This window comes from Aspergillus tubingensis (genome assembly GCF_013340325.1).
Source record: "Aspergillus tubingensis WU-2223L DNA, scaffold_11, whole genome shotgun sequence".
NCBI classification, from domain to species: Eukaryota; Fungi; Ascomycota; class Eurotiomycetes; order Eurotiales; family Aspergillaceae; genus Aspergillus; species Aspergillus tubingensis.
The window spans coordinates 1,461,017-1,479,025 of NW_023336285.1; the positions used below are offsets into that span (position 1 = coordinate 1,461,017).

The following is an 18,009-nucleotide window of genomic DNA, read 5'->3' on the forward strand; positions in this document are numbered from 1 at the left end:
AGTCGATATTGTGATTAGTGCGTGGGATTGGAGGCGTTAGATTCGGCCGCGTTGTGTGGTATGATAAGATGTAAAATCGGAATAGTACACTCTCGGCTCCACATTACTTGGACCACCACAACATTTTGTATAGTGTATCGCATGTTGCAGTAAAGACGGATATTTGAAAGCAAGCAGTGAAGATCTATCTGCGGGAGATCGGAGTTTTCACATCGGACAGCCCGTTGCAGTATCACGCATCCTTAACACTGGTACCGGAGCAAAGATGACAGGTCACTCCGTCGGCTGTTTCAGAGTGGCTTCTAGACCGTTTTAGTCCCTCGGCCAGCCCGTCTCAACCTCTCGCAGTTTTCCACTGTGGCTAGACCATAAGAGCTGAGGGGCGATAAAAATTAATTGGATTACTAGGCTGTGTTGCCGATTGCGTTTTCAACGTCCACAATCAAGGTTAATACGAGTCTGTTCCTGAGTCTTCAACTTTGTTTGAGCAGTTTCACTTTTTGCATGCTTTCATTGCCACCACGGGATAACTTCAAACCCCTGAGCGAAGGAAAATAGGGAAAAAAGAATATTCTTGCTACATGGGCTCAGAATGACTGAAATTCTAATGAAATTGAAGGTATTCATAATGGCAATGTCAGGAATATTGGATGAACATCATGCACTTAGAAATATATTAGATCTGAGTACAGATACCCACTCTAGTGGTGCTTGTCCGATGGGTGTAGTACCACTAAATTCTATAGACATCTTTCATCACATATTCCCGATGAAAGTCAGCCATCATTCGACCAATGACAGAGTTCGCGATCTTCATATTACCCTCAAGGGAGATGAAAATAATGAAAGGATGCCTTTCTTGGCTGTTCACTACTCAGAGGTTTCGCAGACCATGAAATTGCGATTTTCAGGTTGGACCATATTAGACATTATAAAGAAACATCAAGTATATGAAGGCCAACGCCTCTTGCATGGAGTGCTACACCATTCCTTCGGCTTGTTCAAGATCAGGAATAGATGCGCTCAAGAGCTACACAGCTAGCTAGTTTAAATCAAGAGGACCTTGCATCAGTCTTTTTGCAATGTCATACACCTGTTTTCCGGTTGTCACGCGCGCTCTTCACAGCTGGTAATCCCCAGGTCACCATCCAGTCTGAGCTCAGTACATCCGTCGCTGTTGCTCGCTTCTTAGGTTTCATTGCCAGCATTGAGCGAAGCATGCTTAGAATGACTACCTGCTCCTCTTTGGCGAACGAAGACATATTATCCCTCTGCCGTGCGGCCTGTACGTCCTTCTCGAAACTTTGCTCAAGATATGGGTAAACAAACCGATCTTTCTCAGGCCTTCCGATCTCTTCAAAATACTCATGGCGTTTCTCCCATGTATTCCACCATTCAGGCGGAATCTCTCCAATGACATCTACTTGTTGAGAGGCTATGTCATGTCGAGTGGTGAGTGTGGTATCAAACAGCCACCGCAGGCCAAATATGGAATACATAGCACATGCAAGTCTCCAGATGTCCGAGGGAAATGTAAGAGGCTTGTCAGGTTCAAAGTATGCTTCAGGCGGTATAACTGGAAGCGGCGAGGGACAGTCTTGCCCACGTCGCCGCTGCTCAGTGTCGGAAGGGGAGAAGCTCTCGCCAAAGTCGCTAAGAAGAAGCTGGGCCTCATCCGGCGGAATTTCGAATGCTCGTTTTCCTAATCAGACCGGTATTGTCCCACACGTAGGGACGCCAGGAGGGAGAGGCTGTCCGTCCAGTCGCACAACTGGTTCCGTATAGGGCTCACCGAACTGCTCATAGAATTCCTGGACTGAGAGCTTGTCAAGGCTAGTAGGTAGGTGTATCAGGATGTTTCCAAGATGAATATCTGTTATGGTTTTAGTGGTATTTTTATGGCATTGCCCCCCTCTCATATACACGAAAGCATTCAGGATGAGTATATCCTCACTTACCTCCATGGACATAGCCTTGAACATACGCAATATCTTTGCTTCATGAGTGGAAGAATCTCCAGTACTCACCTTGACCGCTACATAGGCTGCCTTTTGCTCGTCTCGTGACAGCCAGATTGTAGAAAAGGCCCCATGGCCCAGCTTGTGAATCACTCGGTACCGGCTCTTCAGCACATCTCCCACACATATTGGATGATACCCCCCTATTCTGTACCTCTCTAGCATTTCCAGTTCTTCGATAAGTTGATATTGAAAGGCGTGAGTGTCATTGGTTGTAGAGGTCATGGCATTTCGGATGGTCACAACCAGGCGTCGAGGTGACTGTAGATACCAACGGAAAACAGAACGTCTTGAGGGATAAGTAACTTCACGCCAAGAAAAAGACAAGCCGCTGATTGAGTGACCAGGCCATCTCATAATGATTAAGCCGGATGTAGATGTCATCGAGCCTGGTTATTCGTGATGACGTCCGAGATGAAGCACAGTGCTGTCACTGTCAAGGGTCATGCGACCCACATGTGCGTATGAGGCTATTTCCCAATAGATCTAAGAGCATGTACCGTGTGTATGTGTTAGGACTGGATGTTGCAGCTTGACCTGCTTTATTCTACGGCTGACCCCGCAACTCATCAAAAGTCCTACGAGGAACCATGGAAACAGCCTACGCTATGACCCTTTCTGTGAATTATCTTTGGAAAGCAACAGAAGTATGGTATAAGAAGTACCTTAGTGAATCACACCATGCTAAAACCACATGTGTTGTCATCATTCACTGAGGCTGTTTGGGAGCACAGACTCATTGCGAGCCCGACAACCCCAGACAGAACTACCAATTTATTTCTGTTAGACTAGTTGCTGTTTCCCACAACATACCTCTGTTATCGTTTTCATACCTCTGGTAACTACGTAAACCACATCTTTAACGTGCAAAAGTCCTCAGATGACAAAGCTCATTTTAGCCTTGCCGTACTCAATGAGACCTTGCAAGGTCGACTGCAGTCAACGGAATTTCACTGTATTACAACTGACAGAACGTTTCCCTCCTAAGAACCGTCTAAGAGTGAGGGATAACACATTCTTTTAAAAAGGCCCAGTGTTATTCGATGGACTGACCAAGTAGGAGGTCTGTTTCCCGGGTAGCTTCGGTTAGCTTGGTGCAGTTTGTACAGAGTAGATCTCAGTAATAATGCAACATGGCCCGCATGCCAGCAGCTATATGATCATCGTAACGGCATCTTAGGATGCGCGCTGACTAACATCTTCAACATGCTCAGATCTGGCCCATAAGGTTAGCCTTTTTGATTACCTCCTCTTTTCCCTGTTTGAATCACCAGTTACTTTTTCTCGATGTAGTTTAGTGTCCAATGGGCCCTAGTAAGGTAGTATCAGCTGGCTTCATCCTCGGTGGTTAGGCCGCTTCAGCTGGGATTCTCCGGCGGACGGCAATATGCTGACCTAGGGGGTGCCGACCGGTGCCATGCCCTTTACAGCTAGTTATTTCCCAAAAAGTTACACTACTGCATTTAATGTCAATAAAATGCGTCTCAGCGACACTGCGCGTCTAAATCAGTACGCAGGAGCGACGTTGGGTGGACAGAAGCTGAATAGGGACGAGCCGTGGGTGAAGGGAACATGAAGACAACCTGTCTTGGTGCGCACGCCCACAGAAGTTCAGCTTCGGGGCTTCGTATCTTGCAATATATCTTCGAAATTGCCAAATATTGATTGGATTCGGAGGATCTCTCAGTCTTTCCTAGAACGGGTTAAGCCTGGCGGTCCGGTTCTGCATGGTTGTCTTGTAGCTCACTGCCTAAAGAAGATGAGAAGTGGACAGATGACGGGACAATCTTCCAGAGGTGCCAATTAGCAGGATACCTCTGATTGTGGCTGGCTGTCCGAGCGTTTCTCCTCCGCCAGACGGGCGGGGAAGAGAAGTTGGACCCGCAACGGCGCCACAGATCGTTTGTACGCTATCATTCGAGTTGCAGATGCTCTGCATTAGCGACTCAGGTTGTACCCCTCTGGCACGGCAGACTGATTCAACCAGTCGACGGAGTCTCCGGGGGTGCCCATCATTTATAGCCCTGCTCGAATTTGCTCTCAATTCTGTGTCCTGAGTGCAGTTCTGACCTTGAAATCGACCCTAACCATCGCTAACCCTCCCCTCAACCACCATGTTTGTATACGCATGGCTAGGCATAGCTCTTCTCACTTACCATGCTTTACGCAGCGTATATAGGCTGTGTTTTCATCCACTTCGCAAAATTCCGGGCCCGAAGCTAGCAGCTATCACCTACGCTCACGAGTTCTACTACAATGTTATCAAAGGTGGCAAGTTCGTGTGGGAAATCGAACGCATGCATAAAATATATGGTACTTTTTACTACTTTGTCCCAGCTATTCCACATCTTTCGCTCATGACCATCTCTTCAATCAGGCCCAATCATTCGCATCAACCCCGATGAAGTCCACATCAACGATCCGGATTACTTCGAGGAAATCTATACTTCCCGTGCTCGCCGGCGAGAGAAAGACCCTTTCCAAGTAGCCCAGTTTGACATCGACGGCGCAGCCTTTTCGAGCATTACACCTGAGATACATCGTCAACGACGCGCCCCTCTCGATAAATTCTTCTCAAAACAAGCCATCTCCAACATCGAGTATCTCATCCACGACAGCCTAGACAAGATCATCAAAGCCTACAAGGAGGCGTACCAGAGCAAAAGTGTAGTGAGCTTGGACACCGGGTTTGCAAGCTTGACTGCGGACATCATCCACCAGTATGCCTTTGGGTTCAACCCGGGTAACCTAGACGCGGAGGGATTCAACGAAAGCGTACGAGATGCCGCCAACGCGGTCTTGCAAAGTATGCACTTACTCAATTTCTTTCCCTTTATCAAAGTGGTCCTTGGCCTGCTGCCGCACGGGTTGCTGCGCCTTATCAGCGAGCCAGCAGTGAAATTAGCGAAGGAAAAAGAGGATTTGTATGCGAGAAGCGCGGCAGCGCTAGAGAGCAACCAGTCTCCCGTGAAGGAAGATGAAAAGGTCAGTAATAGCAAAGGCGCGATTCTGGATGCTATTGCTGGGCCTCGTATGCCAGCACATATGCGGACGCCTAAGCGACTCATGGAGGAGGGGCTTTCTCTGGCCATTGCGGGAACGGAAACCACAGCGCGGGCGCTCTCTGTCGGGACCTATCACTTGCTTACGAAAGAGGATGTCAGGGTCAAGTTGAAAGAGGAACTGAAGACCGTTATGCCTACACCTGATATGCGGGTCAGTCGCACGGAGCTGGAGAAGCTGCCTTATCTGGTGAGTACCATATTCATTTTCGAGTTCATCTATCAACAATAAATACTAAGCTTTGCGACATGTAGTCTGGTGTCATCAATGAATCCATGCGTCTTGCAACAGGCGTATCTTTCAGGATGACCAGAGTAGCTCCCACAGAAGCATTGGTTTACAAGGAACATGTCATTCCTCCTGGTGTACGTATCATCTTTCGCAATGCTGTTGATGCCGTCAGTCTGCTAAAAGCTTCTACACCATCAGAGTTTTTTCAGCTCATCCACCGTCTTCATCCTCATGAATTCGAACATTTTCCCCAATCCCCACGATTTCGATCCGGAACGCTGGGTCCGAGCTGCTGAAAAGGGGGAGCGATTAGATCGGTATCTGGTGAACTTTTCCAAGGGTGCTCGGATTTGCCTTGGCATGCAGTAAGTTAACAAGTCTAGAGATGAGAGGATCAAATGGTTGCTGATGTAGTATTTAGACTGGCTTATGCCGAACTTTTCATTGTTATTGCCGCACTTATGCGCCAATTTGAGATGGAGCTAGTCGACACTCCAAAGGAGACCATTGAATTCGCGCGAGACTTTGGCGCGCCGTATCCTGAGAAGGGAAACTTGTCCGTCAAAGCGAGGATTACGGGGTTGGCTCAGGAGTAGGTAGGCCCGACTAAGTTCAGGCATAGTGTTCACTCAGCTCTTGGAAATCATGGTATATCCGATCAGATAGTCTAGGCTGATGAAGGCCTAGCTAGTTGTCATGATGGATGTGATAGTTATGTCAGCTCTTGTTCATACAAACGCAACAAAATATATACTACCTCTCCTATCAGCACATCTGCTGCATGTGAAAACCTCTGAATGTAAATCCCTGCCCGCTGGTTGTATCAATCTACAATACTGCCAGCGATAAGTATCTTCAGTTACATCAATCACGATCTAGCACATGGCATTCCAATACTATACACAAGGAATAGTACCTTGCTTATTTGAATTACTGTCTGTTGTTGAGGGTGGTACACAGCTCTGCAAGGGGATCGTTGTCGGCTGAACATGGTAGGACGCGTGAGTTGGGATGCATTGCCTGTTGAGTGGAATTTCCGTAGCAGCACTAGGAGCTCCCTGCAGTTACTAAATCTATACAGCTATCAGGCCAAAAGAATATCGGATAATACAATTGGAAGGGCATTTTCTAACTATATGAGCGCGGTTGTACATGTCTTTCATGTTTAACAATAACAGCCATAATAACAGCCATCGAATCAATAAAGTAAGGGGCTAGTGGATTTGAGATATGAGTGATCTGACTTTTCGGTTATGCAGGAGTATCTCAAAGGAAATGATGGACTCTAGTGAACTTGGTGTCTAGTATGCATAATTTGCGGATCTCTCACCATGATTGGAAAAGTGATAAATCAGAGACTGGACAGTGTTACACATATGCACAAGTAGATTCCGTTGGTATGGACATCTGAACTCCCAACACTGCTTGAAACATAATCATTGCATTGATAATACGCGTGGTGATTTCGTTGATCTGTGCATCACGTCATGTGCTCTCCACTTTCTAGCATGCCATCTAACCATATAAAGAGGGGGTCCAAACCCTTCTCATCAGTACGTTGGCGGCCATTGCCTAACAGTTCTTTAGGGACATCTATACTAATTAAGAGACCTCCTTCTTGAAGCTTCGTATTTTTCCTTTGATTTTACGTGTCTGTACCCCCTCGACGGCTAAAAGCCGACATGAGCGTGCACCAGGACGACCAGGTGATTGACAGCGACGAGGTCGACCGCATCGCGATTTCCCCAAATGCCCCCGACCAGGTACCACGTCTGATCTCAGAGATCAACACACATGGTCAGGCCTTTATGTCGGGGCAGTCTAGTGTGCGAGCTCAATTGGCAGATGCTGCGGAGTCGCTGTTAGCCGCGCTCGAATCTCCACGAGAAACGATCCATCGGCAGAACTTTCGGAACGTAAGTTCTTCTCGGTACTATACGTGAAGGATAGAGGAGAGAGAAGCAATTATTCACTATCTTAGTAGCCCACTGGGTGGGCTGCCATTAATATTGCCATCGACCTGGGCATATTTCGCCTGCTAGCTGAGACCAAGCGGCCCAAGTCGATCCCGGAACTGACCAGTGCCACCGGAGCGGACCCTGTCCTGCTGGGTGAGTGGACTTAGCATCTAGCTTCTCTTTTAACCAAGAGTAACTCTTCTACAGCGCGTATTATGAGGCATCTGGGGGCTATCCATGCCATCGTTGAAACGAAAGGCGGCGAATACACTACTAATGGGTTTTCCTTCACACTCGCCCACAGGAAATATTCTGACTCGATCCTCGCAGTGTTAGTCCTCTTCAATTGCATGATACTGTAGTATTGCATACTAATATAATTAGCGCGGGCTCCATGTACCCCTCGATCAATGGTATACCTCAGTTCTTTCGCCAGAATGGCTACCGAAATCCATCCGACGGCCGTCACTGTCCCCTTCAAATGGTCTATCGCACGACCGACTCCTTTTTTGAGTATCTCGCTCACAACCCAGTCATTAACGCACAGTTCAACACTCTCATGGGAGTCCATCACCGGGGCCGTGCCAGCTGGATGGATCCAGGCTTCTACCCGGTCGATCAACTCATGTCTCCATCTCCGATAGGTGAGCATGACGTGCTTCTGGTCGACGTTGGCGGTGGAAGAGGCCACGACCTCAGCGAATTGCGTGCCAAGTGGCCGAACCTTCCCGGGAGGTTGATTCTTCAAGATCAGCCTGCCGTCCTGGCTGAGGCTACCAATCTATGTCCGTCTATCGAACCCATGAGCCATGACTTTTTCACCGAGCAGCCAATAAAAGGTATGTTCCACTTTTTCTACTTTCTCATTGTATCTCCGTTGACTCCTTCCTCTTGCTTTGGCTTCTTTCCATCTATCCCTGCTCCGCCATCTCGTATGGCTGACCGAAGCTGACTGAGGCTGACTGCGGACATCCAGGAGCTCGCGCCTATTTCCTCCACTGCATCCTGCACGATTGGCCGGACAAAGACTGCCATCGGATTCTCGAACCCCTCAGAGCCGCCATGATCCCAGAGGTCAGTAGACTTCTAATCAACGATTACGTTATGCCTGACCAGGGTGCGCACTGGCAGGCAACATCGCTGGACATTAACATAATGTCGATCTTAGCGAGTTTGGAGCGGACGGAATCGCAGTGGCGGCAGTTGTTGACCGAGGCGGGGTTTCGCGTTGTTAATGTATGGACTGTGGATCGGTGGTCGGAGAGTTTGATAGAGTGTGAGGTGGTGGCTTCTTCGGCGAGTGAGACTGTCAGAAACAGACTTTAAGGGAGGTGTCGTTCCAATGTTAGCTTGTTGGTGGTTTCATCGCGTTGTTTCAACGGGTCTTGCTGTGTGTTTGGGGGTGATGTTATCACGAACCTAGTCAATTTCTCTAGCTATCGACTTCTAGAGTATAGGTATGACTTAGTCGAAGGAGTTATCTTGAGGATCATTCAATGCAAGGGAGTCCATGTTAGTAAGGGATAAGGGAATGGTGACATCGTGAGCAGCTGTAGTCGGCCATTGTTGGAAAGATCGAGATAGTCAATGCCGATCCTTACCAAAATGGTAATCAAGCGATCTTGTCAGGATCAGTGGGTATGTCGCTGAGATCAGTAGATATGTGGGCTGCTTGTAGGAATACTAACGTGATCCACATTCGCGCGGCCCATACAATCGCGCGGCCCACCTAATCATGCTATATAAGAACTACTGTTTAAATTGGAATATCTCAACCACCAAGACTTCATTTTGAATATACATATTATTATTTTAATGAATTTAATTTTAGTATTTTTTTTAAAAATTTTATTGCTATATATATTGGCTGGTAATATAGAATACATACAATTTGCCTGTATCTTTACATTATCAAGATATTGGATATATATTAATTATTTATAAATTTTGAATAATCCTGGTATACTTATTAGCATATTTATAATCTACATACAAAGTTATAGCCCCCTAAATAAAGAAATAGTTGAGATATAATAGTTCTAAGAAAGATATATTTTGTATGGAATTACAAGATGGGCCGCGCGATTGTATGGGCCGCGCGATTGTGGATTACGTTAGTACTCTGTATATAGCCCATTTTGGGGGACCGGCTTTTTTTATCACTAAATCTGACAGATGGGAGCTGTTTGTGTAAGTTGGTGGCCAACCGGTCGGTTTAGAAGCCATCAAGTGACTAGGGGCTTAGGGAAGAGAGTTATCTGACTCACAATTTTTTTCATGGGTAGCCTTCAGCATATTATCGACATAGACAAGTTTTATCCGACACGCGGAACAACGGCATTGTAGTAGTCCAATGGATATCTCTCGGAAAGACTAGTATAGACTGTATAATAATGGTATTTAATCATCAAAGTGTCAATCAGATCTTGTAATGGACTCCTGTATAATGTCTTGCGGCGTAAAAGTCAGTCATAGCGCAAGGGAACTCGGCATAACGGATATAGCGAATTGACCCTGAGTACCTGACTGATTATAAAGATCAGCAAATTTACAGGTAAGCTAAACCATCTTATCCCACTTTAATACAGAGTATCGCACGAAGGATCTGAAAAGCTCCTAAAATCAGAGATCAGATGCGAGTAACACCTTAAGAAGAGGCGGCAATCATCTGACCCCCTGGGACTAAAATCTGACACTTGCGGGATCCTACTCCACCACGCGTCTTCTGCCTCCCGAATCCCGAGCCGCACTGTCCCATAAACCTACCCGTTTACTTATTGCCCCCAATCGCCAGAGTTGCTGCCTACCGTTGGGAGGTTTCTGCCTACCGCTGGGAGGGTTACCCCTGCTTACCAGTAGCACAGACTGCATTCCACGCAGAACCCAGCAAAATGGCACTGCCCCGGAAAGACCAAGTTCTCTCGTCCCGAGAAATCGAGGGCTTAATTGCTGCAGGACAGTCGATCGTCATTGTTAATCAGAAAGTGCTACGTGTCGATTCATGGATCCCATACCATCCCGGGGGTCACAAAACCATCCAACATATGGTCGGCAAGGACGCCACCGATGAATTCACCGTGTATGCACACGATCAATGATGTAGGAAAGGAGCTCAAACTAACTAGTGGGGCAGATTCCACTCAGAGGAGACCATCAAAATGGCCGATCGGTACCAGATCGGCCGGGTAGAGGGACGATGGCGGAATTTTGTGCCTCCCATCCAGGGTGGACAGTTCAGACCGTATCTGGACAACAAGGCACCTTCAGACACCAAGCAAAATACTCCTAGTCCTTCTGTCATGGGCCACAATGAGCCAACTGACAATGGAGATGGCCGCCTCAATCCAATTCATCAAGCAGCGACCGAGCTCAACACCAAAGAAGCAATGACCTTCCTAGACAGCCAAACCAAGGAAGAAATCAGCCTCACCCTAACCCGCTACCCATCCCTCGACGAAGCGACCCAAGGCGACATCATCAAAAAGTACCAACATCTCCATGACCAGATTCAAGCCGAAGGCCTCTACAACTGCAACTACATGGCCTACGCGAAAGAATTCGCACGCTGCTCACTAATCTTCACCACCATGCTCCTCTTCCTCCATTATGGCTGGTACTGCACCAGCGCCATCTTCCTCGGCTTCTTCTGGTCCCAACTCGTCTTCTCCGCCCACGACGCTGCTCACATTGCCATCACCCACAACTTCACCATCGACAGCCTCATCGGCATGACAATCGCTGCCCCCATCGGCGGCCTCTCCCTAGGCTGGTGGAAACGCACCCACAACGTCCACCACATCGTAACCAACGCCCCCGAACATGACCCAGATAACCAACACCTCCCCTTCTTCGCCGTCAACCACCGCTTCCTGGGAAACCTCTTCTCCAGCTACCACGAGCGCCTCATGCCCTACACAAGAGCAGCCAGCCGTCTCGTCCCCTACCAGGCCTACCTCTACTACCCCGTCCTCATGTTCGGCCGCTTCAACCTCTATGTCCAATCCTGGATCTTCCTCATCCAGGGCCAAGGCCCCCGCAAAGGCCCAGCCTGGTGGCACCGCCACTTCGAAATCGTCGGCAACCTCCTTTTCTGGCTCTGGTTCGGCTACGGCCTTGTATACCGCAGTATCCCGACAGCCTGGGACCGATTCCTCTTCGTCATGATAAGCCACATGGTCACCATGCCGCTGCACGTGCAATTTACCCTCTCTCACTTCGCCATGTCAACGATGGACCTCGGGCCCAGTGAATCTTTCGCCCAGCGCATGCTCCGCACAACCATGGACATCGATTGTCCCGAATGGTTGGATTTCATCCACGGCGGGCTGCAGTTCCAGGCAATTCATCATCTGTTCCCTCGCGTACCAAGACATAATCTGCGGAGGACGCAGAAGCTCGTGCTGGAGTTCTGTCGGGACGTGGGCATCCCGTATGCGCTGTATGGGTTCGTAGATGGTAATCAGAAGGTCGTAGGCAGTTTGGCGGAGGTTAGCCGTCAGGCTGCAATCTTGGCAAAGTGCCAGAGGACGATAGCGGAACGGGGGGATTTGTTGTATGGGAGGTGAGGTGAGGTGATGTGAGGTGATGTGAGGTGATGTGAGGTGATGTGAGGTGATGTGAGGTGATGTGAGGTGAGGTGTGCGTGGACAGACTGTTTAGGCTGTGGAGATTGTAGAATAGAATTCGGTTAAATATCACAAATTCCATGAGCTGAATGGAAAATGAACATATGTTGTCACAGTGAAAATTCTGAGGCTACCAGGTACACTATACAAGGATTCCGCTCCCTCGCTCGGCCCTAACGCCGAGTCCGAGGGGGGTCCAGATCACGCGGGTGTCGCGTCTATGGCCTGCCTCCGAACGGACAAAACCAGGCACACTAGGCAGATTTAGACAGGCTCAAGGCGGTTGATACGTAGAGAAAATGCATTATCATACGACCAGAAGAAAATTTAGCAAGCTAACCAGAAGAAGCTAGATTTTGTTTGGTTTGAACTGGCGACAAAATTAATGACTAGATACTGTTTTGGAGGGTGAGGATTATTTCGTCAATCAGTTTGAACCTGTTTCGGATGGAGAGGAAAGATAGGTTAAACAAGAATAGTTAAAGGTAATTTATGGTGGAGAAGTATGTACGGAATAATATCATTGAGTCTGATTTAGGGAGGGTCTGGGGGCGGTGTGGACAGTCTGGAAAGTCCAGCAAAGGGGAGAAAGGAAATGGAGAGGCGATGGAAAAAGTACGTAAATGAAAATTAGCTGGCTGAATCGGCGATTATTCTGAAAGGATTTCAAGCGAAAAGCTTATAGGGGGGGACTTTAGCCAAATGAAGGAAGGAACACAAATCCGGGATATCCTCCTAAGTATGACAAAAGCACAGATCTTGGATACCCTCCCAAATGGGACAAAAGCACAAATCTTGGATATCTTCCCAAATGGGACAAAAACACAAATCTTGGATATCCTCCCGAATAGGAAATAACAATCTACCAATGTCATTTGCTTAGGTGGGGGGCTGGGGGTAAGAGAAGACTTTCCAAAGTAATTTAGGTAGACCAGGGAAAGTTCAAATTGGATTTAATTGGATCTAGGAAGACCTAGACAAAACGATAGGATCGAGTAGGAATACGATAAAATTGCACAGGAGTCGATAGAAATGAGCAATGACATAACCTACAGTTCCAATTCACTATCACGGGACATCTACGGAAGGCAGATGAGTAGATCAAAAATCCTTGATGGCAGGACCCGTCCGATAGGAGGTACATCCATTTTACACCTGAAGTAGACTAACAATTCAGAAGAGTACAAAATCTAATAACATAGATGTAACTGAATGCGATCCTCGCTCCCTGGCAGACATGAACTAGATCCGACGCGTTGGGCTAATGATCGCACGCACGGTTACCGCTGAGCAAAACAAGGCCCTGTGGAACCGGACAGTAGCAACCCTCTCCGACCGACCTGTCGATCAGCAAAAGCGAAGAGGGTGTGCTGAAACAGTCAATCCTCCGGTACCGTTGTTGCCAGACGACTCGGTCGCGCAATAAGTTAACCTTTCGACTACTGCAAGCAAGGCCCAGGCCAATCATAATCAGGGGTTTTGTTGGTTGGCACAGAAGGAGCAATGATGTTTTGAGGCTGTAGCACTTCCTACAAGGATCAATTCCTGAATGAACACAATCCGACACGTTGATCTGCTAAAAAAGAAATTATGGGACCGACAGAATCTTCATTCTTGGCAAAGCTGGGAGGTAAGCTAACTCAAGAAACGTTCATTGCTCAGGAACAATCTCGTGCCACAGCTGATTGACGGGCCATTCCGTCCAAGCTAAATCCGACCCCAGTACACCTTCGACGGATCCAGCTTTTCCCACTCACACCCTCCTCCGGTGCTCCAGTGATCTGCAGTCATTCGCACTCAAGGTCAAAATATAACCTGGATCGTAGATGCGTACTTTTGTTGTTCTAGCAGGCTGTTTTGCTTCCGGGTGTCGCTCAGCATTGTCTAGGCATAGATTTGAACTTATGCCCTATTTCTTCACTTTTTCTATTTTTCTTTCTTGGATTCGCAATAATGTTATTATTAACTTCTTCTTGTTCTTCTTTCCACTCAAGAATTGAAATAAATTAATAAAAAAAAGCAAAATGCTTCGAAAGCACTTTTGAATAAAGACTAATTGGCTACTGACTACTTGCCCAAATAACAATAATAACAATAATCGGAAAGAAAAGACAAGGACAATGGGTCTGCATAATTTTTGCACATCCGGGGTTTTGCCGCATGCACGACGGCGGAACTCGCATCCTGATGCGCTCTGCAGTAACACCGTACTAGGATTATCTCGAGAGACCTGGAAGGGGTTCCCCCTACTCACTTCCTCATTGAGACCTCTGCAGATGACTTTTTAAAGGCATTGATCAATTTCCTTTTTTCTAGTTATGCATATGTCTAAAGCAGCCACCGAGATATTTGTACGTAACTAGCGTAGGCAGACTGAATGATTCAATGACGCCTTTCGTCTCCTATCTTTGGTTTTGAGGCGGTACTGATATGTAATATACGAAAATATTACATGAACCTGACTCACAGGCTAGCATTATTCATCAATGAGGCGGAGCGTTTCCCATAGCGACATCTCCTAGAAAACTTTGCCAGCCGCCAGCCTTGCGGTGATAGGTAGATACGGAGTAGTGCCGAAGCTTCCCGACGTCCCAACAGGACCGTAGCTCCATATCTTTCCAGAACCACATACGCAGTACCTGCTACCATCTTGCACAGACCTGGATGCGAAACAGCCGAAGACAGGTCGGCATCTCTTGTTCTGGGGGTCGTGGCGAAAATGCATTACGATAGCCTAAAAGCCGCGTAAACATTTAGAGTGACCATTGGCAGAGCCATTCATGTAGATTGAATTGCCATTTTAGAAGTGGTCCTCCCAAGTACAGATAACCGTCAAGGCTCTCCGATCTTGGTGAATAAATATAGGTAACATATGAGTTCTACTGAACATCAGGAGTTGTCTCCTTCACTAGATAGAAGAATGGAAACTGGAGCGATCGTAACTCATTAGCGGAAAGGGAATAAGACCCGCCTCCATGTTGATAAAAGCTTTTAAGGCTTAATAGATACAGCAGAGGGTTTTAGTGCCTCCGAAAAGTCATCAATCTCATTGCCGCGAGGTATCAGCATGCCAATCCCGGCGGCGCTTTGGGCACGAGGCAGGGTGGGACCAAGCCAACTGAGCCCAGTGTTCGGTCTGGCGGTATACTCTGTGCCTGAGCTAGCTCGTCCTCAGAGATCATCAGTTCTGGTGCGAGACACACGCACGGGCGCTAAGTGTGTCATCCCGACATGTACCATATGTACCATGTAAGAAAAAGAAATGCGTGTGCTGTAGGGTTGTGGAGATTGCCCACCTCCAACCCACCGTCTGCGCATGCCTATCAAGCCCTCTAGACCAGATATCGGATTCGGGTTATGCATAATGGGGAGACTTAGCTGTATTCCGGGGCCATGACTCTTTCCATCCGGCTAAAATTCTACACCTCATGACCTATGCGAAAGTTATATAAAGGGCCAATGTCCATCAATGACTGCTCCCTTCCATCATCAAGATCATTCATCGTCCCATGATGAGTTCTCTCGCATTTCGTGTTTCTCTCACGTTCTCCGTACACACCTCGCCAAACCGGTCTGTGCGATCAAGTGAAGAACCTGGCAACTTTACGACCATGTTCTTGACTATGATCATCTTTGCCGATCCGATGAGAAGAATTCAACCACGGATTAGTGTTCTTTATCGACTTCACAGAGGTAGATATTCCTTCCCAACTTTTAAGCCACTGGGGGTTGACATGATGCAAGGACCTCATCGGGGTGACTATCCTGACATCATGGATGAGGATGTTCGAGAGTAGATATACATGAGTGAGTGAGCCCGACCGATACAATGTAGGCAAACTTCATAGTGATGCCCCAGTGTCTTAGTTCTGCACCCACGGCCATGATATGTTATCGGGGCCGCCACTATCTGGACTGGTCTCAATGGGGCTTCTGTGTTTGTCGATATTTTGGCCACTCTGATATGTGTTGAAGCGATGTATGGATACGCCTTGGTTAGCGGGTTGTTGTATACTTTCAGAGAAACGCCACTCAAAATCAACAGCGCAAATGTATATTAGTATTTTTGTTTTCGTGATGGATCTCAAGATATATTAAAGATAGGGCTAGCGAGTAATTAGAATAGTTGTAGACGGTCAGTGGGACATGGTTTATCCTATGGAATACATGATAAGCTGAAAATTAGACTGGAAACATTACTATCGTTGCCATTGATCTTTTACTAATTCATACTATATACAGAGCAATTGCTCATCACGATAACTAATTAGAGGTTTAGGCCTGTCTTGAACTCGTTCATGCAGTGCTTACTATACAGCTCTACTCGGAGGCATGTGTAATCTACTCACTTCTACCATTGACCTCCGTTGTTGCTCTTGCTATTTCACTCATTTTACTGTTTTAAAGTGTAAATGAACCTTGAATATTTCCTCTTACTTTATTACGTACGCCTATTTTGCGGCAGTGTTCTACATATAGTGTTCTTGGATTAGGAATGACTAGTTATAAGAAGAACGGAAGAGGTCCTCTACTGTTAGTAGATCTAGCTATACTATACGTGTGGTAGAATTATGCTGAACAGGAAGGTGCATAGGAATCATGTGACATATTTTCGCCCCCTATCTTGCCCTCTATTGCCTCCTTCACCTCCTATTACCTCCTATTACCTCCTATTACCTCCTATTACCCCATATCACCCATGTTTTCCCATATTTTCCCATGTTTTCCCATGTTTTCCCATGTTTGCCCATGTTTTCCCATGTTTTCCCATGTTTTCCCATGTTTTCCCATTTCTGCCCATGTTTGCCCATTTCTGCCCATGTTTGCCCATGTTTGCCCATGTTTTCCCTTGTTTCCCTTGTTTCCCTTGTTTCCCTTGTTTCCCTTGTTTCCCTTGTTTCCCTTGTTTCTTCCGACATGCTCTATTTCATCTACTTCACCTATTCTTCTTCTTTTCCTCTTTCTCCTCTATTTCCTCTATTCCTCTTATCTATTACTTCGATTATTTTACTCATCACATACACGTATTGTACTTTCATTACCACAACATTCTAACACGAAATGCCGTCCCTCTTGAACTCTGAACGGATGATTTGATACAACAAACACGGTTGAGTGCTGCGATTTGCGAATCGGCAACTGACCAAATGATTTGTCCGAGATCAACAACCACTCGTATCCCCCTAAAGACGTAGCACCGATTTTGACTACTCAATTGACAAGAGTTCAAGCACGAGGCCACTTTCACACACCGCCCCAATTACAGCCTCATCAGCGATCATCCAATCAACCACAGCTGGCTATCAAAATAATAATAAAAGAAAACAATCATTTGTGATTCTCTTATACGCCAATAGATAGTAAATGGCCTGCTAGGGGAGCTACCAGAGTAAGGCTGATCAATTATACATATCAATATACTACGGCCGGCGGCGATACTATCAGGAGATATATCAGTCCTCTAACACTCATTTTGGTTTTCTGTATTGTTATGACAAACCCATACTGCTATGACTGCGTGAATTTTATGGTCATGATAGTGTGGGCTCCTGTCTCCTTCATCACCATACTCAACAACTAGTCATATAATTCTTGGGGTTTCGATTGAATACCGACTGTTATTGAATCGAAATTTTCTTGACAGTGTTTCAGCTACTATTTGGTTATCATTAGTAACGTAGGCATAGTGCTTAGGATTAAAATTTTATTTTTCAAGTCGGACCCCCAACTACTACACCGGAAAGATACGCATCAATGACACTGGTTTTAATTTACACGACCAAGCATCAGAATTATAATTAGAATATAATAAAATAAAGAGCAGGACAATAAAAGTCAAAAAGCAAAATACATACAACAGAAGGGATTCGCTGGTGGTCACCCACCCAACTACTAACCTCCCGGCGTGTGGCTTGAGTACGGCTGAGCGGACGGGAAGCCCTATTTTCCACACCCTGTGGTCGTATGTACTGGAAATAACATCTTTCTAACCTATTACTATCACTCAGATTAACAGCTTGGGACTGAAGGAGAATAGGATCAATTATCAGTTGTGTTGAGAGAAGAGACAAGAGAAAGAAAGGCTTCATTGCCACCTACGACATTGTTCACGGC

General features: G+C 46.7%; 5 protein-coding genes and 1 non-coding gene across 6 annotated transcripts; 4 read left to right on the forward strand and 2 right to left on the reverse strand.

The window, feature by feature from the left end:
• Positions 1–1,085: 1,085 nt before the first annotated feature.
• Positions 1,086–2,145, reverse strand: AtWU_09840 (kinase-like protein; the record flags this gene model as incomplete). Its single annotated transcript, XM_035504946.1, has 4 exons — positions 1,086–1,702; positions 1,793–1,873; positions 1,959–1,973; positions 2,028–2,145. The coding sequence occupies 4 exons, from the start codon at positions 2,143–2,145 to the stop codon at positions 1,086–1,088; spliced, it is 831 nt and encodes a 276-aa protein (XP_035360839.1).
• Positions 2,146–4,132: 1,987 nt separating this feature from the next.
• AtWU_09841 (cytochrome P450) lies at positions 4,133–5,908 on the forward strand (the record flags this gene model as incomplete). The annotated part of the gene is made up of 5 exons (XM_035504947.1): positions 4,133–4,331; positions 4,396–5,270; positions 5,336–5,446; positions 5,511–5,677; positions 5,734–5,908. The coding sequence occupies 5 exons, from the start codon at positions 4,133–4,135 to the stop codon at positions 5,906–5,908; spliced, it is 1,527 nt and encodes a 508-aa protein (XP_035360840.1).
• A 1,086-nt stretch (positions 5,909–6,994) lies between these two features.
• On the forward strand, positions 6,995–8,596 carry AtWU_09842 (o-methyltransferase; the record flags this gene model as incomplete). The annotated part of the gene is made up of 5 exons (XM_035504948.1): positions 6,995–7,228; positions 7,297–7,423; positions 7,478–7,601; positions 7,655–8,109; positions 8,247–8,596. The coding sequence occupies 5 exons, from the start codon at positions 6,995–6,997 to the stop codon at positions 8,594–8,596; spliced, it is 1,290 nt and encodes a 429-aa protein (XP_035360841.1).
• A 1,565-nt stretch (positions 8,597–10,161) lies between these two features.
• Positions 10,162–11,835, forward strand: AtWU_09843 (fatty acid desaturase; the record flags this gene model as incomplete). Its single annotated transcript, XM_035504949.1, has 2 exons — positions 10,162–10,349; positions 10,404–11,835. The coding sequence occupies 2 exons, from the start codon at positions 10,162–10,164 to the stop codon at positions 11,833–11,835; spliced, it is 1,620 nt and encodes a 539-aa protein (XP_035360842.1).
• Positions 11,836–15,407: 3,572 nt separating this feature from the next.
• Positions 15,408–15,692, forward strand: AtWU_09844 (uncharacterized protein; the record flags this gene model as incomplete). Its single annotated transcript, XM_035504950.1, has 2 exons — positions 15,408–15,588; positions 15,640–15,692. 2 exons carry the CDS (start codon positions 15,408–15,410, stop codon positions 15,690–15,692), a joined length of 234 nt encoding a protein of 77 aa, XP_035360843.1.
• Positions 15,693–17,743: 2,051 nt separating this feature from the next.
• On the reverse strand, positions 17,744–17,859 carry AtWU_r52. The gene has a single exon (XR_004775235.1). It is a non-coding gene; the product is annotated as a 5S ribosomal RNA (ribosomal RNA).
• Positions 17,860–18,009: the final 150 nt, after the last annotated feature.